This window comes from Vollenhovia emeryi, unplaced genomic scaffold (genome assembly GCF_000949405.1).
Source record: "Vollenhovia emeryi isolate VEMERY1.0 unplaced genomic scaffold, V.emery_V1.0 DF939170.1, whole genome shotgun sequence".
In the NCBI taxonomy this organism is placed as follows: Eukaryota; Metazoa; Arthropoda; class Insecta; order Hymenoptera; family Formicidae; genus Vollenhovia; species Vollenhovia emeryi.
In genome coordinates, this window is record NW_011967196.1 from 628,665 (window position 1) to 654,923 (window position 26,259).

Genomic DNA, 26,259 nt, shown 5'->3' on the forward strand with positions numbered 1-26,259 from the left:
GTTGTCAGACTACGTATGTGGCAACAAGGGGATGTAACATTCAGGCATTTTGTTATCAAGTCTTTTTTAAGAAAGCGTCGAAACAAAATTGAAAGATATATTTAAAATAATGTGTATTCGATTGTTTCTTGTGTTTTTGTTATAAACAAACATTTCTGTCAAATTCTGACTAGCGTACAAACAGAGAGAATGTCAAGGGCGCTTCTAATTGTCAGAATTGTCAGAACAAATGTGCGCAAAAGAATTGTATTTCGAAAGAGATAGCATTAATTTAAACGAACGAGCTGTATTTGAATATAAATAAGTTTCATCTACAAACTTAGTTGTCAGACTACGTATGTGGTATATATCGTAAACCCTAATCCTAAAAGGATTAATAGTGTGACAACGTTGCACAGCTATATACACGCGCACGTCGTGTTTCCGGTGGGAAATAACAAGTGTGACGACACTTCCGTGTGTACCTCCGGGGCTGGCACCCCAGTTACGAGCGCCATATTAAAGGACTATAAACAGTAACGGCTATCTCCATTCAGTATTGTCCGTAAGTTCGCGTGTACAAAAATTAGAAATAGTGTCACGGGGAAAAAATCACAGCACCAAAAATGATGTGCGCGAATGTGTTTCGCAAATACAGGTGAGATTTAAAATGGCACCGAGAACTCTCGTAAATTTTTGTACAAAACAAGTATTTTTTCATGTACATATACATTTAAATATCAAACGAAGACGAGTGAGAAACACAGACACGCAAACACAGCTCGCACGTATTTCAAATAAAATGGTTTTTATGCAGTTTCTCGAAAAACTAAAGTCCTTTTTAGTGCCGGGATCTACGAGTGAAATCGTCTAGTGTGCCGTGACAACGGTGGGCGAACTGCTATTTCTCTCGTTCTTGAAGCTCGTAATGTAAAAAGGAGTAATCTCGCCAACACATACGTGGTGCCTTTAAATCATTCCAATCTACGCTCCTCTTTTCGTTAGCCCAGAAAAAGAAGTATCCATTATCGTGAATAATAGGGTATTCTTGTAAGGAAGAGCCGCAATAATCAATAATAAGAGTACCATGGCGACTGTTCGAAACACGTTCGATGTAACAGGCGTCCGAGTGAATTCCGACCAATCGCTAGTAGTAAATACCATTTCCGAACACAGAGGCCGGTCGTTTGAAACACCTGCGGCCCAGTGTCACGAACATTCGCTGTTCTGCTCGGCATTGTCATTGGTATCTAATTGAATCTGCATCTCGTAGCACAAATTCGTAACGACCTCTATTACAAATGGCTGGGAAATTAAAATGTCGTTCGTGAGCGATAAACAAATGCGCCGCATTATTATACGGGACATCCATGGGAAATAGCGAGCAGCTGCGGAGTCGATAAGCAGATGCGGCGCCGTATAGACACACACGTATATCTGGCTATAACTTACCAGAAATATAGCTTTCTGTTTTATTCATCAGGCGTTACGATGAATTTTATCCGCCGCGCATATCGATAGAACATTTCTTATTATATTCGCCAAATATTTATCCAATAATTATTGCGATAAATTTTTCTTCGCGAAATATAACAATCTTCTATTATAGTCGCCAAATATTTATCCGTCGAGTGTAATAACGGGTTTTGTTCACTAGGCCATATTATATTGTTTACTATACCAAACATATTAACAAATTATTACATTCCTCTGCTGCTCATGATACTGAGAAAATGGATCAGAGGCAACTATGGCATCGTCTGTGTGTCGACGCCGTTCTTTATTGATACTCCTCCCAATTTCGTTAAAATTCCATTTCCTTTGAAGACAATTTTATACAAAAGCCGCACGCGCGTCAGTCACGATGCACGCGAGGTATGTCTTCATTTAAAGCGACTGATAGAATCTGCATTTTAACTAGCCTTTATAAGAACAAAACCGCTCTATTTCAGCGCGTACAAACCGCGAAAGAGAAAGTCAGCCTTTTGCCACCCTCTCTCGATTTCATTCGCCCACCCGAGCTGGATGCTAACGCCGATCGCCGCTTTATCGAACAATCCGCCGTCCAATCACCGCCGCGCAGATGTTGGAGAAACGAATTTACTGCGAGATTTCAAACGAGTCGCCCCGTATCGAAACGGTCACCTCGTTTCTCGTTGGACGACGATCGTATTGGCTGTTTCACCACTTGGTTAGGTAAAAAAAAAATTGGACAACCATCTGAAACGGACGGATTATCCGTTTGCATATGAACGCTTGCGAGGATGAGCTGGAAGAAATTCTGTACTTGACGTATATATGTAGCTGATGATCAAATCAACGATAGTCGATTCGGTGTGACAGATTTTTTTTATTCCACATTCGTGGAACTCTGTGCATTTATAACTTTTAATTGAACTGCTGTCAGAATGTGCAGCTTCATCCTTTTAAATCGCAGCGATATAAAATTATTATCTGATACAATATACAAGGTGAAACTTAATATAATATAATCTACGAATCAATATAATCTAGAAATCGGTATAGCTTATGACTACTTTAGCAAAGTTAAAAAAAACGCCACTCTTCTCCGATCCTATCAATATTGCATCCGGAATATAACGTGGAGGCGCCTTTGTATATTTTATATAATTGGGGAAATAATTCATAATGCAAAATAATCACATATATAACGAAAGATTTCTCATTTTTGGCAGACAATTTACGGTACATACAATTATGTATTTTTCCTATTTATATAATCTGCAGATATCTAATTAAATTAATAAAATATCTAAGTCGAGATAATACTAATTTTGCCTTTTAATCTTGACTTTGTAACGTGAGGTAAGGTACCTTTTTCTAACATGGATATATAATGACGCGATAACGTGGTGCACTGTACACGCTTACAACTACATGTAAGTATTCTCGTCCGTTATCTTCTTTCGTGCGAGTTTAGGTTTGGTATACGTGCGGTTTGTAGCACGTTACGATAGCATCTCTCTTTTATATATGCGCCTTCAACTCAAGGATATTTTGCCTAGCGTGCAAGTAATGCATGTGCAAGGCAGAGGACTGCAATTCTCTTGTACCATTCTATATAGGTTTAACGTTTTTATCGAGCTTTGTAACTAGCTACTTTCCTTTGGCCACGTAATAAAGCTTTATAAATGCATGTTGCGCTTTTTAAAAATGCAAGAATGCCAAATTGGAATACGTGGCCCGACACAGTTATGTGTTCGCAAACATATTTTTCCTTCTAACCCTGTATGATTGAATGCGCGCAGCAATGCACACAATTAATCTTTTATCTCTTCATTGCGTTTCGCGCATACGTTTCATTCCGATGGTGTGTGAACAATGTTTAGTAATTATCCGCGTATTTAACGAGTCTGTTCGCCGTACCGAAAATGTTGATAAAATGTTGAGAAAGAGTGAAATCAATAAAATTAAACTGGTTGTGAAAAAGTTTTCAAGACAATGACCCGAACGTCAAAGGATACTTACAAGGAAAAATGAAAATTCTTTTGTCGCAAAGTTATATGTATAGATATTCGCTGTGTTAAGGAAAGTTTTAAAATCGTTCTGGTTAGTATTTTAATTGGTAAATTCCAGGAATGCTTTTAACAGTGAAAACATGCAAATTCCGATAGTAACGACGTACTCTTTCTTGAGGGATTTTAACATAATTGAATATTGCGAATAAGGCATTAAACAGAAAATGCTTTAATTTTTCAACACGATTTTTATGACCATTTTTATTATTATCTAACAACAGATACTATGCTTACTGTATGAGCATAAATACGTTCCAATAATTTATCCCTGCTTCTGCTAGTCCAGGATTAACCTACAACACTTTATTTTCTGATTCACTTATTCTCTGTCGAGATTGCACATCGAAATAGGGAGAGAAAAAAAGAGGAAAAAGAGAAAGAAAACAAAAAAGAAAGGGGAGGAGAGAGATAGGAGGGAACAGAACAGTATCAATCCTGATGTATCGAAATAATTCGCGAAATCGGCCGCAGTCTCGAAAAAACTGGTCCCAGATTTTTTTTTACTTCCTACGAGATCCGATTTACATGCAAATCTGCCTGAACTCGGATTTGTGCCCACTCGCACGATTATATTGGCGTACGTTCACATTGTCCCCCTCGAGAAGGGTGAAAAGTTGCCGTTTTGGAGGGAAGGATTGGATTATATTACCAGAAAACCTCGATACGTTTCGATCGTAAAATATCCGAAGATAATGCGATAAAACGGTCCGAGCGCTTTTAAATCCGGTGAGTCCTTTTATAGAAAATATTATAAGAGTTGTGCTTTCTTGGGTTATTTTTTTTTTACACAGACCTTATATTTTTTTTCTTCAATATTACTTTCATCAAATAAAAGTGCCATTGTATCGTTTTCTCACAATTCTTTTATCTAATGACGTTTCTAGTAAATAATTCCTTTCACTTTTCGTATCTATTATGATTGCTATCTTTAAAAGAATAATATAATAAATGTGAAAAGTGAAAAGAATTATTTATTGGAAATGTTATTTTCATAAAAATAAAGATAACGTACGTTAGGTGTACATCGAGCAGAAAAACAAAAATGGTAAAACTATTTACCAATCTTACGGAAGATAACATGCAAAATTGTTTTATATGTTGATAGCATCGTCTGTACTTGAATTCAGAAGGAAATTATTTCGAAAGAGAATATAGTTTATTTGTTCGACATACTTAAAGAATATTATACATACAGTTTCGTTTATTGCTAATGATACATGTGATGTTTGGTAAAAATGTAGTATGTAAAATCTCAATTTACGTAACTTACATAGTCATAACAGCAGTACCAAGCACGAATGCGATTATCTGCCAACAACCGATCGAATGTGTAATCTAATACATTCGCATTCATTGACACGTTTGCTCGCGCTACCAAGCATAACTAGCATCTGGTTACCTTGAGCTTAGGTCAAGTAGTCTTGATTAAGCCACTTCGATGTAATTAACCACATCTCCAGAATTTGCTCCTATTGATGCGGCTTCAAGTTCAATCGTGAGCATCGATCGCTTAACATGGTTGTTGCACTTTGATTCGATCGTTGAATGCAACGCGAGTTACAATTGATTAGGAATTAAATTTAGGTCAGGCTAGATTAAGTAATATTTACAACTCGGTGTTTGGGAATCTCCATTTTCGAACGCAACAAAGAATTCAGCTATTATTCTAGGATGCTCAAAATAATAGAAACTGTTAATGTACAGACTTTGTGATTGATGCAGCCATTTGAAGACAAATTTATTAGTCACTCTCTCTCTCTCGCGCGCGAGAAAAACGAGTTCCCATGACAATTTTTGTTGTTATTTGACGAGCCGTAGAGTTCTCGAAAATCAACTCTTGGCTTGATACTTGGTTGTTCATTTCCGGTAGGGGTGGCCGTATCAGCGTTTCCTCCGTGGTAGAAGTGTCGCGAAGAAGAGCGAGAGTTCTCGTGCTAGAAGTTGATTGTTCCGGTCTCGCGCGGTATGTAAATCTCTCCAACATCACCTAGAGACATTTTCTCTCTCCCTTTTCCTATTGCCCCTCCCCCTTTCTCTCTCTCTCTCTCTCTCTCTCTCTCTCTCTCTCTCTCTCTCTCTCTCTCTCTCTCTCTCTCTCTTCCTCTTCGTCCAAAATTCCCCTCTACTGATTTCAGTTTTCCCTTCGTCACAATTTTTTCCCCGCAATTTATTGACGTAGAGAATTTTGCTTCGGTATTGACGTGGAATTTCTCCGCTTGGCGAGAGATTTATCGCGGGTGTTAAGATTAATGATCGTGGTCGTACACGCTTAAGTAAATGTTAAAGGGGACGCATTTAAATCATTATAAAGAGGGACCTAACCATTTTTTCCACTTGGAAAATGTTTGATAAGTATAGGACGTAACATATGACTGAATTTTCAGCTGAATTTTTATTATTCTCTTAACAACACAAATATGCACATAACATTTTCCGACAATTTTTTTTGCTTAATATATATGCAAATTCTAAAAAAACTGAAAGCCGATATAAGCCAGATACAAAATGGAAAATAATACAACTCTTTTTTTGTAATTTTTTTTATGCAGGTGTTGATTGTGAAAAAGATACTTTACTCTCTAAATTGGTAACCATTTAAAATAAAGATTGAAACGCTCCTGATCGATTTATTGGCTTTCTGATATTATACAAATTTTTTTTTACTATTGCTGCATTTCTGTCTTAAATCTTACATTCACTGCACAACTTGCTTTGATTTTCAACTATCTAATGTTTGCTTTTTTTCCCGAAATATTACAGTTATCGTTTGTTGTATTCAAAGCACGGAATTAGTCCTATTGATTATTCCTTTGGCAGCTGCAACACACGTCGATTCGTACTGTACGAGCTCGCTTCAGATTATATGTACAATAGCGAGGTAATTTCTCTCGTGGTTAAATCGCAGTAGGTTCACGCCGTATGTCTGAACTTACTTCACGAGATTGTCGAGTCGCACGACAGGCTGCTTCAACCTGCGATACGCTTCGTGAGCCGATCGCAATTGTCTCAAGAGGTGAAAGGAGAAGAGAATTACAATAGCCATGCGGTTATCCGTGCGGTTATCGCGTAGCGCTTAACCTTTGTCTTGTCGAGACATATCGCTACGACAAGCTATAGGAAATAATATTCTTATTATTGATAACAGAAATCCGTAATAACAGAAATTATTATGGCATTAATAAAATAACTCGCAAAACACGAAAGTATCAATCTTCCCTCTTTTTGGCAAAACGAGAACAAGAGGAGGCCTTTGATTAAAACGAAGAACTTTATGCTAAGAGCGTAGCTTCCAAAAAGCGCAATTGCTTCTAATAGCGAAAGCATCGTTAAAATAAGCGCATAATCGCAGAAGAGTTCTTCGTTTATCCATTTATTTATTCGTGTAGACGAATCCACGTGTATTTGTAAAATGCACTCTTTATATTTGAATTTAAATATGTGTTTTCAATATAAACTTAATTATCAAATCAAATATGATTGTATGCAGATATTTGCACATGTGGCCGTTTCACTTTACCGCTCGTTCGCATTGTACTAAATGGCCTCCATTATCGCGGCGTTGCTGACTACGTGAGAATGACTTTGTTGAATAAGCGAAAAGAGGAGAGCCAAGACACTTGTTCAGCAATTTTACACGTTGCATCGTGCAAGGGCGCTGTTTAGAATTAATGTGTGTTATAGCATGTATGTCCTCGCAGGATAAATTTTCCAACGATCCTCGTTCTTCTGATGCAAATCCTTTTTGGATTTATATTTCGAGTCGTCATTTCAAGCAATAACATTATTTCCGAACATATTTATGCAGCGTATTTCAGTAAGTTTTGTAAACAGAATATTCTTTTTGACGCAATATTGGTGAAATTATTGGAAACATAAAAAATGTTTTTCGTATTTTTGTTCATGAAAGCTAAAGGGGCGTATTGCATAATGGACATAGTTTTTTTATTTAGATACAATGACGAAAGAGCTTTTTCCCAAGAATTATCGAATTTGCTCCAGAACGTTGATCTACGTGTACCAATTACAATTGTTGAAAAACGCATTTGTTATTTAGTAAATCTTGTTTCTTACAAGAAAAAAATTAAAATGTAAGCCCATAACGAAAAATTGCTGAATTCGTATCTGTCATCTTTCTTATTGGCCATATTTGTCGAAAGAGAAAAGATAGAGAAAAGATGTAGCATCTTCTCGATCTCAACTCCAGAAGCGCAATAACTTACGAAACGTTACCAGTGCACAGTGCACGGGTGTTACTCTCTTCGGCAGAAAAGGGAGTAGAACATCAGACTGTTTTGTCAACGTGTTATTTATGGGTCGTGTTAGTATATTGATCTGCTCATACGGTCGAATGCCCCTCTCGCGGACGTTTCACATGTATGCATGCACGCACGTGAATGCGCTTCAAAGAAGAGTAACAGTGAATTTTGTATTGGATGATTTGTTATATAATGAAATAAGATTTATCGCACAATACGAAATCTTGAATAAATTATTTAAAAAGGTATTGTTAGATAAATATATTATTTCTATATTGCTCTCTTCTCTCTCTTCTTTCTTTCTTCTTTTTAAATTCAATAATAGTATATAAAATAGTTAAAACACATTTTTCTCACCAATGTTGAATGGCTCTGGTTAAGACATGATCACTGACTTACATATACAATAATTGACGCCATCTGTAAACGGCTCCTTCGAGAGTTCCAAAATATAAATTCACAACGGACTTCCTACTTTTTCTTGGCAAGACTTTATCGCCTTGGATGAGACAAACCGAGGAACACGAAAGTAGCATCGAAAAGTTTCTACTTGAGGGAGAAAAACGGCAGTACCATCGTTCAATGTTACATAATCTTTGCGGAAAGAGCTGAAATACGAAATGTTTGACAAGACTACGTTTGCGCCGCTCACTTTTTGAATTCGTTAACGCGAAAATTCTGGCATTTATGTATTTATTTTTATTATTTAATATCAATTTTTATGATTAGAATCTATTATGTAAAATCTATATATGTAAAACTAAAGTCTGAATTTATAGCTCTTAGGTTTTTAGTACAATATCTGTGTATTATCTTTCATACGAATAATGCTTTATCTCAGATTGAAGTTCTAGTTGTTAAACGCGATAAATTTTCTTCTCTCTCATAAAACTTGATTGCTCGATTAAACAACGAGATCATTCGTGAAAACAGTTTGTGTAGTATAGTCAGCCGCCCTTCGCTTCGACATTTCCGCCTTCAATATTTCGTTTATCTTGAAATGGTGCAGGTGTGTCCGCTCTGTTGCATTTTTGAAACATCGAGGGAATACGGGAAGTCTCGAAAGCGCACTTAAAGCATACTAGTTTTAAAAATAGTAGAGTAGTCGCTTTAAGGTAACAATTTTTCATTCAGCGATTTTACTACCTCTTAATCTTCGACTTTATTATTGATACATCATGGGTTTACTTGTGGATATATCATGGGTTTACTCTTATAGATAATCTAAGGATAAACATCATATATGGTTACAATCCAAGATTTCTTTTTGCTTTGTTTAAGTACATAGGGCGGATTAGAGATTGTAATTGTTTTAGAAAATTTAATATCTAAATTAGAATACAAGCAACTCTGTAAAACATTAACATTCTATGAAATACTTTACAGATTATCTAAAAGAAATTATCTAAAGAGAGATCGTGTGTCATTATTTGTCATATCTTTCAAGGCTATCTATAGACACTTATTTCTTTTTAAATTCAGAAGTTGCATATATAAAATAAAAGTAGGTCGAGTATGTGGTATGCAGTGCAAAACTTTACAAAGAAGAGATGCAAGGACAGATGGTACTCATTAGAAGGCGGGCTCGAGAGGACAAGCTTATTTCGGAGCGGACGCGCTTCTAAGTCGATGACGTGAAATTCAATTATGCTTCCGGTGTCTGGAAGAGAATTATCTCAAGAACGATCTCGACACCCATCGACTAAGTTACTCGAAGATTTTCATTATAAATTGAGTTACAGCAGAATTTCAATCTCCAGCATCGATAATCGAATCGTAATCGTAATGGAGATGATGCGAAAGCTCGTTTTGCTAATGAAGATATTTCTCCCGTGTAATGAATATAAAGGTATCGAATAACTTTATCAAAGTGTCAATCGATCAAATAATATAAATAAGTATCGTTTTTTTAAATTAAAGTGCCCTCAGAAACTTTTAATTTTGAAAGAGAAATTTACTCATCCATGAAAACTAGTAAATTAATCAAACATATTTATTGCGATATTGTCACTGCCACAACTTAAATCAGAAGCAATTGTCGTAGTTTTAAGAATAAAAATGTTTTAGACTATTTTAAAAGTAGAGTATTAAAAATTTTCTGGTTACTTTTTTGAAACAAAACTTTTATTTCAATATTGAGATGGAAGAACTGAGCAATTTATAGGTAATAAAACTTTATTTTTAATCCATAATAATAAAAACGAACTCTTTTAGATATCATAAATTTATTAAATAAGAAAATTGCTGAATGCATAAAAAATAAACCACACGTCTAACAATTTAAGTCTTGTAAAGAATTAAAAAGAATTTTTTCTTTTCCACAAAAACTGATCAACTATTCTTGTCAGAATATGTAAAATCTAAACGCTGTGATTTCTTTAAAAAAAAACAACACCAAGATGATAGTAAAATGGAGAAGTATATAAATGTTTTCGTATAAAAACAAGAATACACAACTGACACGAGTGAATAAACGATGTTTCACAAGGTATTTTTTTTATTTCCCACACAAACACGTATGTATTGTGTCCACACTGGTACTCCTATATTTTTATTTCAATATTTTTAATACAAACGCGCATATAAAATATATCGAATACATTGCAGGAGTTATACTTAACATATAACACGGCGTTTGTCAAAGATTCTGCGAACACGTGTTTACTTATTTATCGATGAACTAAAATACATATTTTGTATTTAAATTGCCTTACTGGTTGTTCATGCTGTTATAAACGATTTTATTGAAATATCTGTTTTATTATATATTATGTTTTAGTTTGCAGAAATTAAAATTTTACGTTTAATTTAATTGTATTTTATTGTATTTTAAGTGAAATTAGTTCCACAATTTTGCACATACATATACATATATTATACGTTGAAAAGAAATTGTATTGGAAATAAGTGAAAATACACGTAAAATGTAAAAAAAATTAATTTTATTATCCAAGTAGTTGGATAATAAAATTAATTTTTCAATACAGATGTAAAGCAAAGTCTCAAACATAATCTCACACATTGTCTTCTTGTCAAATTAATGGTGTGTTTTGGAAAAGAAAAAGAAAAAGGGAAGAAGAGAGAGAGAGACAGAGTGAGAGAGAAATAGAGAGAGAGAGAGGAGCAAAGATTTACAGAGAAAAGTAGTAGAATCACCAATCCAGTGATTTTGAACTTTTCCCTTCGGCCACAATACCTTAATCCTTTGATCCAGGTGAGGTCTCACGATTAAGAAAGGGTCGCAGACAGTCCCGCCGACACTCGCGAGTTAAAGCGTGCGGCCGCGATGAAACATGAATACGTGAAATTTTCTTTTTCCCGAGGGAGCGGATCGATTTCGACAATCGGAGCGTACGAGATCAATAAGCGGTTAAGTAGTGCATGCTTGGTTTTGAATAGGACATACCCAGTATGTCCATGACTGAGTCCCGTGATGGCCTGCACTCGTGATAGTGGCGACAGTAGTACTGGTGCCGTAACGGTCAGACTTCGCCACGGAGACTACCACCACCACCGCCGCCGCAACCCCTGTCTGTCCCCACCAGCCCTCTACGGGGGTGCGCACCCCCCACTACCAGGATGGGCGTGCTTGCCGGCGTGGAGGGGCTGGAGGGGAGCTAGAAAAATGTTCAGTTCCTCTCTAGTGGTACCGCTGGTTCCCTTCTACCCCTATCTGCCGCGCAATATTTTTGCCGTCCCTATAACCGACATGATCGGCCTTCCTATAGAATAGGATGGGACGGAATGCGACACCGACACCTCTCGATATGGAGAACGAAGAATGGAATGTCGGTGGTGAGCGACGTCGAGCTTGTACAGCCGGTTAAGCGGCTCGACTGGGTCACGGGGAATGAAGTGATGGAATAACGCGTGCAGTGTGCCGGACAAAGCTGCAGAGTAAAATACAGATTTATTTTGTGTAACCAATGCTTTCTCCGGCTGTGACAGCACGGTGGTGAAAATTTCATCTCTTGTAAAAAGAGCCAAGTACAATTGCACAAAGATATTGAATAATCCTTACAAAGAAAGAGACGATACCGCGTGTTCTACCGTTTCTATGACACTGTGATGTAAGTGTGATGTATAATAAGTGCTTGTCAAACTGAATCAAAATTGCAAATTTTTAAGAAATTCAAGTGCGTTTCTCTAACAAAAAGATTTTAATTGGAATAAAAGTATGTAAACGTATAAAGATCCTTTCTTGTAAACATAAGCTAATAGTTTATTACAAATTTTTCTAAATATGCTTTCTCCCGAAACAATTGTTTTGGAAATTGGAAAAAAATAGATTTATGTGAAAATCTTTTATCACTAATTGTGTCAAAGTTTCGAAATCAGTTAAGAATTAAGTTTTATTTGTTAAACTCCCATTAAGCGTGATATCAGCAATAGTTTGTCCGCAGATTCGAACAGATTGCGGTAGATGGTCATCAACTGCGTCCGCATTAAGCTCGTGTTCTGCCACCAGAATCTGTCGACATAATCTGACAGCAGACTGCCAGCAGAAACCGAGCAGAATCTATCATTTCGTAATCACTTAAATGATACATATTCCATTTAAATCGTAGATTCTGTTTGATTTCTGCAATCCACCTGTCATTATAATCTGTCGGTAAATTCCATCGTATTTACTGACAATATGTCGACAAAATTTCTAATAGGCACTTTGCAAAAGCTACTTTTGATAGATCTGGCTGTCTCAACTATGCATAAATGCTTAGAAAGATGAAAACAGATTTTTACGTTAGTCTACACATGCGATTCGAAATAATAAAATAGACAAACGAATATACATACACATATAAAGTACTTAATGCAAAGTCCTTAAAGTTTCTAAGCTGAAGAATAACAGTTTATGAACACCGTTATATAAGTGGGTTAGCAGAGGAATGGCTGATAACTTAGTGCTGTGAAGGATTATATTGTCGCGTTATATTGTTCAGCATTATTGTATTCTCCGTTCGTAGCCGAGAAGAAGCGAGTGAATTGTCTGCTACCTTGTATAAATATTTGCAAACGAAACTTCTAAGAACTACAGTGATAAATATTGCAGGAGTACTTAAGCTGATTCAGAACTATGAAACGACGTGGAACGTGAACGGAAGAAATAACAAAAATAGCAAAAGAACAAGCTTCACTTCTGTTTATAACTTTAGACATTTCAAAATAATCAAATTAGTAGTTAATAAAAATCTGCTGAAAATTTTTCAATACTCAAATATGAAAATTGAAATGTCTTTCTTCCTTTCGCATTCAATTTACAAGTATTATAAAACAATAATGGAAAGACAGTAACAGAGGCATCGATTTCTTCGTGTTATTACTTCACTAGATGTCGAGGTAATTAATAAATGTTTAAATTTCCCAATAACCATGGCGGTTTCCAAGTCTTCTTTACCTGTCCAGAAATAATCTGGACAGAACAACTTTGATATTCTCGTCCAACTTTAAACTCTTTTGGGTAATTTAGGGCTTGGCCCTACTCTGGCCTATCGTGCACAAGGTATGACAGATGTTCGCCAACGATATCTCGCAATCGACCTCCGGTTAATGGGTCGTAGGTCGCAGACCCTATTAACTACTACCCGCGAGTAGACCCAATAAATTATATCGCTCATTAAGTGCGCTCTACACGTGGGAATATTCCTTAATGGCTTTCCGCCTTCACTCGGAATACTTGCGTGCAAATGATCCGCGCTTTGCTAATTGCAATTTCTCCCTTCTACAAAAATTATGTATTCTTGCTTGCATCTTTGTAAATTAATACTTGTTTATACGTATTTAATGTTAAAATTTAGAAAATTGTCGAAAAGAAAGTAAACTTTTGCTTCAAATCTCTCAAAAAGAATCTCAATCTGTGCCTCTGCGAATTATAAAGAGAATTGAAATGTACTTAGAAAATGTACGCGGGATATTCTATAATAGATGGTACAACTAATTGTAAGGAGAGTAATGATTTTAAATGAAACGAGTTAATAAAATGTTTATAATAAAACTTTTTCGTAAAAAGTTATGCTGTTGAGAAAATTAATTTTTCAAATTGAAGAAACGCCTTATCTTTCCATCTCTGCTATCAGTTACAGATAACAGTTGCCTTATACATGGCTCAAAAAGACCTGGAAAAGCCACCTTTTATCTTGTTTCTTTTTTGTACAATGTAATATCTATGCTTTTAGCCAATTGCAAGCGGGAGAAAGGAAAAGTCATCCATAGGAAACGATCCTTAACAAAGGTCCCACTATCGTTTACTTCCTTTTACGCGTTTACGTATCGTTCGTACTTGCTGCCACCCTGCTTGACTATCGGCTTGATAAATATGGGCGGCTGTTGAATAATGCAACGGGTGCTACGGCAGTAAACAAGTAACGCAACACCGCGGGTTACTGATTCGCCTAAATCACTCTGACCGACCTCCTCGCTCGCTTATGCGACTCGCCGCCACATTTTCCGCAAGCTATCTGGCTTGATACATGTGTTTTGTAAATAATACGATCGTGTTTTGCAAGACACAGATAATTCGCAGACTCGGCAAACTCGATTTTACGAAAAGGGAAACAAATTTTTCGGATTATAAAGGAAAACGAACATTTGAAGAACGCAATTTATTAAAAAAATATAATTTGTTATTGAGAAACCAACTTGGAAACTTCTTCCCTTTCAGTTATTTAAAATCCGCAATTATATACATTTACTTTTTATTTATATTAATCATTAATTCATAATATCGTCGAAGCGTTATTCAATTTTGATAATTGGCAAACAAGATTTTTGTAAGAACGGACACGAGGGAATTGAAAGGGAAAAATAATGTAATGAATAAATCGCGGTATTTCGGCTAATAATGGTGAAAAGTACGAACACGCGAACTGTGTGTTTGGCGCAGGTTATTCCGTTAGTAGCGTTTAAGCACGCCTTGATGGCTTCAATCACGTCAAATGCGTTGCGTTTGATTGAGTTCGAGAATTCCGACATATGCACGTGGCTTTATATACAGACACGTGTGCTGATATAACAGTGGAACAAGCGGAGATTTGGTCAGACACGCGCGACCGCTTTAGACACCAATTGCAACTAAACGTTTAGAAACGTGTCTAAAGAAAGAAGAAAATCTAAAATTGATTATTTATGCAGGAACAATATTTTTCACGAGGAAAAATAACCTCCGTACAAATGTTGCTAACAAAATACAGACACGATAATGGAATTACTTTAATTGATAAGGAAATTATTAACGTAAAGTATCGAGATAACAACATTAATAAAACTCCGTGAAGATGCTACGCATAAATTTCCGCAGATCGAGCATGGGCGATTTACGCAATAAAGCGCAATATTTCTCCTTTATTTCGTTCATAATTCTTAATATTTAAAAATGTATGAGTTTCAAGATAATTAAGATATTTTAAAAGTTATTGAAAATCTATTCAACAACATTGCTTTTCAACAGTAATCGACGATTTGATCATCCTATCTTACAAGTTACAAAACAAGTTAATAATGGCAGAAATCGCTGGAAGGACAAATCAATTAATTTTCCAATTTTGTAGGAGAATTCATTGTTCGATTAAGTAACGTAGTTAACATACATTCGCTTATTTACGTAATTGCAATAAGTTTCGATGAAATCGATGAAACAAATCTGCCTCTCGTATAATTCTCCAGATTGAGAATTAATTCGTAATTTTAAAGACTAGAAGGTGGGCGTTTTATGAAGTGAATCGTTGTAAATTTTTTCATCAATGTTGTCTCCAACTTGTTCCATATTAATACTCGGCGAGTTCACGTAGCTTAACTCTAGGCTTGTATTCATCTTTGCACACCAGTGAAGGGAGTAAGGTAGGCAATCTCCGAGGGAGGAATCTCGAGTCGGCAGGCTCTCGCGCTATAAAGTTGTTCTTGAAGTATTTCTATATCGCCCACACCGTTGGTATGCCAATATAGTGCTCGCCCTTTGTCACCCCCCTCATTCCCGAGAGCGTGCTCTCGTCGACCACTCTCGTCACATCCCTTGCCGTGCTGCCATATTCCCTCATCGACCAGCAGAACGTCCCCTGACCCTCTCGCATACCCCGTTTCGCACACAGTGGTATGTTCGCATGCCAGGGATATAATGATTGGCAGCGGACTGTCTGCAGTCCGACCACGACGATGCGTGGACTATGGTTCCCTTCTCACCTATAGTACAATGTTTGTATGAGCAATTACGCGCGATAGATTAAGAATTGGACTATTAATACAGTGTCCAATGTGCTTACATTCCAAAGTAACATATAAGGAATTATTCCTCCGTCTTTACATAATTTATGTTATATAATTACTTTCCTGTTTTCCAAATCTTTATTTTTATTTTTTAAAAATCGATTAATTGTCAAGTATATTAATAAATGCACCGGATATTCTCGACGGTACAACAAAAATCGTATAGATATGAAAATGAACGAAGTTCATTGGAGTGGTTTGATTTACCGACAGAGTCGGATACCGTTTTTGCGTTTGTAAATCTTATTATTTGCATTTATGTACAAACTAATACCAGACCCAATTGTAGAATGCATAGTTGAACATTTTCATATAAAAAACATTGAGATTTGAAGTCTAATTCGTATCGCATTATGTATTACAAATATTGCAATACATAATGCGATACGAATTAGACTTCAAACCTCAATGTTTTTTATATGAAAATGTTCTACTATGCATTCTACACTTGGGTCTGGCATTAGTTTGTACATAAATGCTACATAATTATTTTCATTTGTATCTATAATATGACATATTGAGGTTACGTTTCTTTACAAACCTCCAAAAACTGTATGCGACTCTGTCGGTAAATCAAACCACTCCAGCATCCCCTTAAATGCAAATTTTCAATGCACAATCTTACTACTGACAAAATCTCAGGTATAATGTGATATTCTTTCTTAATTCTTGATGAAATAATAAGATGTTAAAAATTTTTGATTGCACGTTGGCGGAGGGAAGCGTTGCTTTTTAAGAAAATTCTATAACTTTCGTCTCGTAAATTCACGTTGTTATCGGTATTAATAATGGCGAATTAGCGGACAACAACGATCTATGCGACGTGGCAACGAGTTTAAGTTGAACGCATGGTTGCTGATAAGGCTCGTCGTAACGGGTACTGGGAGCCCGGGCAGCGTCGCCTGTGCTATGAGAATGTATTCTCGGCAATTCACGCCTCGAGACATGTACGCCCCTTCGTTTGATTATAAAATAATGACGTCACTGTGTCTTTCGATCGTAAAGGAAATATCGTATCATCAATTTTACCCTGTCTGTATTTTTACTTTAAACAGCTATTGTGCTCGCGCTATTCTTAACATCTTATATATTGTAAATTATATATAACTCAACCCTTTACGTATATAGCATCTGTCCCTCCCTCTCTCGTCCGTCTCTTTCTCCCGATTTTACCGAAAAAACCTCCATAAATTATAATAAATTTAAATTATATTACTACTCATAATGAAATTATAAAAAGTAGAACATTAGCTGTCAATGTCATGTAAGTTAATTTATGTGCCAGCGCATAGCACCCATTCGCTTGTGGTTTTCGCAGGGATGCAGAGAGGCGACAGGTTTTGACGTTAATATGATGCGGCCGCCCGCACGCGAGATTGACACATTCTGTAGGCTTAATCGGCTCTTCTGCGCCGCCGTTAATAGCGCATGATCCAATCGTTAATCCACATTGTGCGCTTTTTGCGCGACTACTAGTTCCCCTGGAAAGCTATTTGTTCAATCGACGTCTAAATAGCAGCGGCCAAGTAATTTCACGTTTAGGATCGAACATCGCACTATTCACCTCTTGCCTCGCCCGCAAGTCTCTCCAACTACCTCCAGTCAGGATCATCTCTTAAGGAGGGCTCAATCATCCGTCTAATTACCGTTGCTTCTCTTTTTCTCGCCTCCAACTCATTCGTTCTTCCCTCCCGTATCCTTCTTCGTCATTCACTCTCAACTTTCGCCTCCTCTCAATTCTCTTCTTTTGTACTTCGAAGGAGGTTTTTCCCCCCCCCCTTTGTACTTCGATACTTTCTTACTAACGTAACCCGGTCAAACACGTCTTGCTCAAATAACTTGCCAGTTTTTATTTTATATCGCTCGTTGTTTCGCACATGAAAAAAGAATTGGAATAAACAGAGATTGCAAATTAATTAAAACTGTATTATAGTTTCTTATCGCACAAACAAATCGTAAGAATTGAAATATTTATGTCGGGATTCCGCGGAGATTTAAAACAAACAAGTATAGCAGGTTTGTGATATTCTATACCCGGGCCTTATTAAAAGAAATTGAATAAATCACTGGCGTACAAACAAACTTAAGAGGATTTAAGGAACATCTACGTGCTCTTATTATATCTCTTTCACAAACATATACATATACCGTGTGAGAAAAAGTGGATCAATAGAATGTAGAACAATTGTTAAATAAAATATTTTTGTAAAACGACGTGAAAGTCTAATATACAGAATAATAAAAAAAAATCGGTCGATTTAAGATATACAACGGAACAAATAATTGCAACTGAGGGCATTTATAATAAAATCTACGAAAGTGTAATAAATATGAGGAAGGAATAAAGAGAGCGAGATTCAGTGGAAACGGCTGGATAGAAGGATCGCGCCGCGCCGCGCGTGAAGTTAATAACGGCTCAAGCGCTTGAGAATAGAAACCACGTACAGTCCACTCACGTGCGTGCGAGTAAGGCTACCACCCGGCTGTAAATCAGCCTTAAACCTGGCTGGGCAGCTTACAATCAAATGTACTTAGCTAGCCTTACCCGAAGCGGACGGATAAAGTGGCGAAAGACGAAAATGGAATATATCCGCGATCATAAAGCGCACACACCACCTAACTTTTCTCGCCTCTCTGCCCCCACTTATTCCATTCTTATTCCCTTACGCCATCGCAGCTTTTACTTCCAGAAATCACATTCGTAATACTCAAAGAGAATTTCTCGCAGGATTCTAATGGAATCGCCTCTAAATATGCATCCATTCATCAAAACTTTAGGTGAGCGCCTCTCTTGTTACACGCCAAATATCGAAAAGCGTGTTGTGCGCGCCGAACAGTTAAAGCACCCGTATATCTATACCTATTTGTATTTAATTTCTTTTAACCGTATTTTATGCAGCAACATATAACAATACACTGTAACAAGATAAAGTGAGAATAGGGATTATCAGAGAAACAAATTGATGAAAATTGAAGGCATTTAATCCTTTTATTAGTTTATTTAAACCTAATAATTTTGGAACTTTTCGCGAAAATAGTATCAAATCTTTTAGAAGGCTATGTAATTGTAAAAAGTTGACAATATTTCCAAACAGAACTGGTTTAATAGACCCTAGATTGAAAATCTGAGGCTCCAGTTTCAATAGAATTTCGTCTAGAGTTTAACAATATCTCTTAAATGTAACGATTAGAATTTCCTTTGATATTTCGTCCTTTTCCTTTCGCCTCTCTTGCACCAATTTGCCACATTAACGGCACTTTGTACCGATCGTTCAGTAATAATAGTTGCTTAAGAGGCCTCAAAGCTATTATCGCGTAGAAAGTTAATAAGATTAGCTTTCCAACATTGTCTCCAAATTGCCATATGTTTTCTCAGCAGAAGATTTCCAAGGACTAAAACGATAATGGGGATTAGGAAGGGCCGTTTTGAGGGTTGTACCAGCTTAGATAGAGTACGTTGGCTGGTACGGTTGCAAGGGGGGACCCAGATTAGAAAGGTCTAATTGCTACTTAATCTGCCAGTGAATATATATCGTTATCAGCCCGCATAGTCGATCTCTACACAAAGCAGATCTCGATCTGTACGCGACGCGTAGTCCTTTGGCGCAAGATAATGTCGATCATCGATTTAACGTAAGAAGAAATTAACCACCCACGGATAAATGGAGCGTCTTCCATGTCTGGTATCTCTCGTGCGACACACGCAGTATAATATTTACCCAATCGTTTCTCAGTCGGGAGCTGAAATTTATTACCCGGGGAAGCGGCGTTAAATACAGAACTTAAGCTTAATCTCCATTTCGAAAAGATTTTCTCGCGCTAACGTCGAAAGCATCGCATTTTCCGTGCATTACAGCAGAAATTAAGCCATCTAACATCATGCCCATATTTTTCATGCTTCTTTCTACTTCCACGCAGGACGTTATGCAAAGTTCCTACGCGAGAGAGGATTCCTTTATCACTTTTCCTTCTAACGACTTCTTTCTTCGCAAATCTTTTCGCCGCATCGCCATCTTTAAGGAAACTATTTCCATATCTCTCTCGCCCATCTCTTCCTCGTCCGTTGTCTTCGTATTTTGTCCATAACGGTATGGACGATCCGTTTTCGCGATATCACGTATCGCCAAGTTCCGTTCTTCCTTCCGACTACTCGTTCGCGCACGTTTACGCACATGACGATGGCTGTTACAGGGGAAAAGTATCGAGTGTCGAATAGAAGATTCACATTTTATTCCACAACTCTTTTTTCTCAACCTTATGATTACATTAATTTGAGATAATTGTTTAATTATCTTATAACAACATTTATGCGCAAACATTGCGCACACGTTATAATCGCATTCGTATGCAACGGATCAATATTCATTTCAGAGCAACTATTACGGTCGGAAAGTAAATTTGAATATACCTGCCGACTATTTGTATGAATTCATGCGATTCACGTAACTATCATCATCCATCTCTCATTACTTCATTAAAAATTAATCCATTCTGTCTTGATTAAATGTACACACACACGGTGGAAAGCTCGCTTTCTCTTTTTACTAATAAATATTGTAAAGTGTACATCGACTCCAAGCAAGTCGTACATTTCTCTGAATAAGGAGTCTAAGAATCTTGAGTCAAGATTATTCTGTGGAGATCCGAGGCATCGCACTTAAGTGCTCGTCACGCAAAACAATGCATTTATCTTTTCAGCAATGATGTCATAACAATGTGACAAACAAAAAAGTCCGCGGATAAAAATGACAGAGGCCAATCAACATCTGGCGATAGCTCCTGCGATCCGGGGGACGTTATCGCACAAAGCCCGTTTGCCAAGTCGTGAAGAAAGATGGATAGTTTTCATCGTCCCGCTCCATAAATTCTCGTGAGAGAATCCCGCGCGGCGATAAAGGAAGAGAAAGGGGGATACCATAGGGAGCTGCCATTTTCTTTTGAGCCGTGAAAGAAATTGGAGAAATATTCGTTCCTTGCTTCGTAACAGGGGGTGTATGGCGAATTGAATAAATTGCGACGACATAAGCGCGGATACACGAATTGTAATTGCAAGCAATTGCAATCGAGCGAAATCTGTAGCGAGCACCATGCAAATTCTGCCCTCGGCAGATTCGGCCAGCCGAGTCTGTATAATGAGTGCAATCTTGACCTTCCGTCGGATTACAGCCCGAAAACTCGGACGATAAAGGGGCGCGTCGCTAGAAGCCCGGGTAACCTCGATTTACAAAGTACGTAGCGGGGGTGTGGAAGCGGAGGATAGATTTTGGCCGGATGCCAACAACGGCACTGCGGATATCGATGGTGACACTGCGCGATGGTGGGGCTTCGCTCGTTCGTTCGATTGCACCACCGGAATCTACCAGCTCAGGATATAACGGGCTCGTTTGGATAACTATTTTATTATAATATCGTTATCATATAGATCGCTGTTTATATGCGTGTGCAGAACGTCGCGGCGTGTTGAAGTGTAAAAACAACACAGCGGAGAAACGCACGAAGGACTAAACGATAAGTGCTAAAAATGCATGCAATTTTTTATTTTATTTCTCCAAAATGCCCGTATCTCTCGAGATCGGTTTGCAGCCGCGCGACGAGATAAGAATGGAAAGCTGGTACAAACGACTCGTTACAAAGATTAAAGCGATAAAAAAAATATATTACACAACAGAGGGAAAAATAAGAAGCGACGTTATTCTGTCCAAGTAAAAAATAAGAATTCGGGAAAAAAATTGCTTCGTATCAAATTTTTTTTCTTCGGTGAAAAAAAAGGAGGGAGAAGGAAAGAGGGAGAGGGAGCTGATCAATCGGCTGATCGCGTCCCAGTTGCAGGGAAAAGAATATGGCGAGGCCTTGTGGATGTAACCAGAAAGACTTTCGTCTTATCCTCTCGTAGCAGAACCCAGCGCGTAACCATAATAACAAATCTTCCACTCAGTTGAGACGATATAAACCTCAGCAATGGGTATTTAACGTTGTCGGCGACGTCGCAACGTCGTGTCGCTACATTTGCTTCTCGAGTCTAGTTAACGTATTACGGCGCTCCGTTGTGCGTTGCGCGCGCGTATGCGTCGCGTATATTGTGAATGATGCGTTTTGTTACGGCGATATTAAGGCGCTTTCGTTCATTCCTGCGGAAACGCGATAGCTTATGCGGCAGCCCGTGTGGATACACGCCACTTATACGCGTCCGCACGCTTGACTGGGCGAATCGAACGATAAATTATATTTTCTGGACCGCTACGATAGACGACGTGTTCGATTGGCTGATCACACGCCGTCGCTCCGATTCCCTGCCCGCCAGATTTCTTCTTCGACACAGATCGATCTCGGCACGAAAATTTTATTTACTACCTCCACAGCAGTTCTCACCCTTTCGGTCCTTTCGACACGTCTCAAATATAGCCACACTCCAGTTCATGAGTAGTGGTTTGGCAAGAACGCGAAGGAGTTGGATTAATTCGAGCTTTAATATAAATTAATAGGCACAACTCTAAAAAGTCTCTCAATACTCGTGGTGTACCACGCACGTCCTATCTCCCTCGTCTCTCGCACACGACTCTCCGAGTCCCTCTCTCGAAACGCTAGCCGTAGTTAGCCGATGTCACGCGAGCGACGATCGATTGTCAAAACTTAACACCCTGCAGTACTCAATATCATTTTGTCTTCGTCTTTGCTCGATATTTTTAAATATGATTAAATGCTGCGTCATTTTCGTCTATTAGAACATTTCTTGCAATTTTGAATTTTGACACTTGTGCGATTATTTTGTTGCGCACTTGCCACAAAATCATTTAAAAACATGTGCGATCAAATGTAACACGCGCATCAACGAAATCATAATAAATTTATCTAAAGTTAGATGTAATTACAATAATTACAGTTGTATAAAATAATATATTACATTTTGGCCTTTTAATCCGATTAAGTTCATATGAATAACGTAGCATTACCGCAAGAGTTCTATTGACTACGCGGATTCTATTCTCGGATGCTCTTGCACTTGACGCATAACGAGGCCGTTAATCCCGCTGCGGGAACTTTGCCGGAATTTCTCAATGAAAGAAATATATCTACTCGCAAGATAAAGCCATCGAATCGGACATTAATTTGCAGAGGAATTGAAAGCGATGGCTGGCTATCTCGCGCTTTTTCTCACACTTCCTCCCCTTCGCTTCATTCTCTTCTTTCGTGCTCATACATTTCAGTAGAAATCCGAAAAGATCCATTTAAACTGATGAAGGATAACTCTCCTTCGATAAAATGAGAAGGAGAAGAGCGTGCGAATAGAGGAGAAAAAATAATTCGTTGAACAAGAGGCAAGAAACAAATAAACAGTTGGAATAAAAGAAGCTTTTGATTTGCGTTCGGTACTCACTCATACTTCTGGGACTCTACGAATTTTACAACGATAAAAAATTTATTCCATAAAGAAATCCAAGTAAAATTTATCCAAGTCTTACTTTGTTAAGATATAGCTCTGTATTTTAAGTTTCGATGTTATTAAAAAATATGTATTGGTATATTATAAATCTTCCAAATGTTTAATGGGATATTTCATTAAATTTTCAATAAATAAATATTGATTTAAAGTTCAATAAAAAATTGGCAGGCCAGAGAAAATACAATAGGTCGGGGATATCGTGTCGATATTGAAAGAATTAAGGAAATATAATACATGACTCCCCCACAAAGGACGGTCCAAAACAGCAATGAAATATAGGGGGATATTTTTGCAAGTTAAATAAGCAAGAACTTCTCAGCGAATTGGTTCTGAATTTTATTGGTTCGCAATTTGTGCGCGACAAAGGGGTTACTCAGCTACTACGAACCTGGCGTTTAAATGGTAATTACGAGAGATCCTCTTTCTCCGCCTTCTCCTCGTTTCCGCTATCGGAGGAAACGATTTTGTAAAATTAAATGTATTCCTCGCACTTACGAGTTCGAACGCTTCGAGAAATTACCGATTTCGCCATCACCTGATGGCAAAGGCATTTAACTGAATCAAGAATGCATCACGGAAAAGAGACTGGCAGTTATTACTTATAGAGAGAATTACAGCCTGATATGTTCAATATGCTCGTGAATATTTACGCGGGAATTTGCAGATAACGGATTTTTCAGACGGAATTTGCAGATAACCGAAACAACAAAAAATTTAATTTCAAGAAAAATCATAAACCTCAGAAAACTTTAAAACTGTATAGAGAAATCGTTAAATAGTAGAGAAGGATTAGTGTCTCTTTACCTCGCTTGGCATCGAATCTTAAATATCTCTTCGTTCCATATTTTTCAAAACGTGGACAAAATAGAGATTTGCTTAATTTTTCGGCGTTAAATTTTTTCACTGTTTCAAGCAATAAAATTATCAAGTAATGCAGCCGAATCTTCTTTAATTAAAGAACCACTAGTAGTTTTTTAACGAAACATGAATAACGAATGACCGGTTTGAAAAAATCGTTAATAAATACCGTACACAATATACTGCAATACCGTATAATATTTTTTGAATATCAAGAGAAAAAGGGATTTGCGATATTTGAAATAATATTTAGTTAGTATTCCGAAATTCAATGTATACGTACGATCAATTATATACGTACGTGTGTCGGAAAAGACGGGCGAGAATATATGTCTATGCGTGTATATAATAAAAGCAATATTCAAATATGTTGTACGATTTAAATGTGTTATAGTTATACGTAGTATAATTTACATATAGTAATTTACACATTTTTCAGTGGTTGGAGAATTTTTGCTATTCCACAACTTGGTAATTTAAATAACTCTATATCTCTAGGGAATTAAAGATACGAAACATTTGAAATAAGCGCACAGCACTATCAATTAATGATCATTATCGTCATCAAGATAATGCATCAATTAACGGAATTGCCGTCTTCAGATTGTCGTCGAATCCTCGAAATACAATTGCAAATATTAGCGCTTGCGCTTGTAATCTAATAAAGTACATCCGCCGCGCCGCACCGCGCCGTCGAGTTCGGAATATGAGATTTAAACTCGATGTAATGTTTGCCTTGTTTCTGGGTCAGCAATACGATACGCTGATGAACGGATTAACCAAGGATAAAGTTGAAGCTACCACAATGTGCGTAAATTTTACCGAAATAAACCGCATTCTCTCCTAGAAATAACAACTTTTTGAAACTAATCGTAATACATTGTCCAACACAAAATATTCGACACGAAGAATATTTCGTTGCAATATGTCAAAAATCCGTGCATGATAATGTAAATACATTGTAGCTGCACAAGTGGTCTTCACATAAATATTATCTCACGTAAATTTACTAATTACTCGCATGCTGAAACACTGCAACGGCAACGAGTCATGGTTTAACCATGTTACTAGATTAAGTTAGAAAAATAGCAAACTTTATAAATGCGGAAAGTCGTGTAAAAAAAATTAAAATAATAACATAGAAAACTGTTAATGCGCTGCGCGCTCTTTAGTTTTACGCGCTGTTTCGCAAAATAAACATTGTGATATGATCATTGAATTAAATTTTAACTATATTATATGTATTAAGAGCCAATTTTATCATTTTGCGCATTGTTTGACAGTATCTTGCTCTTGTGATTGATTTTGTAGTAAAATATTTATTGTTATTTAATACACAGTCGTCGTTATTTAATACAATTCGCGATAATAAAAATCAATCTTTATAAACTTTTTAAATGTAGGTTGTTACTGTGCATATAATGTTTAAAACAACTTTATTAATATCGTCTTTGCGATAAGATCACGTCAGGGGGGAATTAAAACAATTCTCGTGTTTTTCTCCTGCTATTCCCTTATGTAAATTCTTAGGAACATACATAATTTTACATTTTTTTTCCAAAAGAACTGAAAATAACGTAAAAATTACAGAATAGTGATGGTTCGAAATCATATACTACATGGTGGTTGAAATCAGTATAATTTACTGGAAGTATTTTTTTAATCGCTGGCTCTCTCTCTCTCTCTCTCTCTCTCTCTCTCTCTCTCTCTCTCTCTCTCTCTATTCTATATCCCGTCAAATCGATTCTCGCAGTTACCATATCCGTGAGTAATTTCGCAACTACTCCATTTCTCCATTATTCTCCAATGTAATAACGTAACTGTATTATACGTATGATGTAATAATGCGCGGGAGTGGTAGTTGCGTTGATAGCACATCATATTTCTAATATGGTGCTAATATGTACGAGTTATCTCGAAAATATTT

General features: G+C 37.1%; 1 protein-coding gene across 2 annotated transcripts in view; it reads right to left on the reverse strand.

The window, feature by feature from the left end:
* Positions 1–26,259, reverse strand: part of LOC105563863 (complexin) — a 129,118-nt gene that overhangs the window by 15,195 nt on the left and 87,664 nt on the right. Inside the window, exon 1 of one of the 2 annotated variants that reach the window (XM_012015816.1) lies at positions 11,181–11,273. The exons of the other annotated variant lie outside the window; for it this stretch is intronic. Coding sequence (XP_011871206.1) covers positions 11,181–11,193 — 13 coding nt within the window. The 5' untranslated portion in view covers positions 11,194–11,273. Of the gene's footprint in view, positions 1–11,180; positions 11,274–26,259 lie in introns of those variants that run through there. 2 annotated transcript variants of the gene reach the window in all.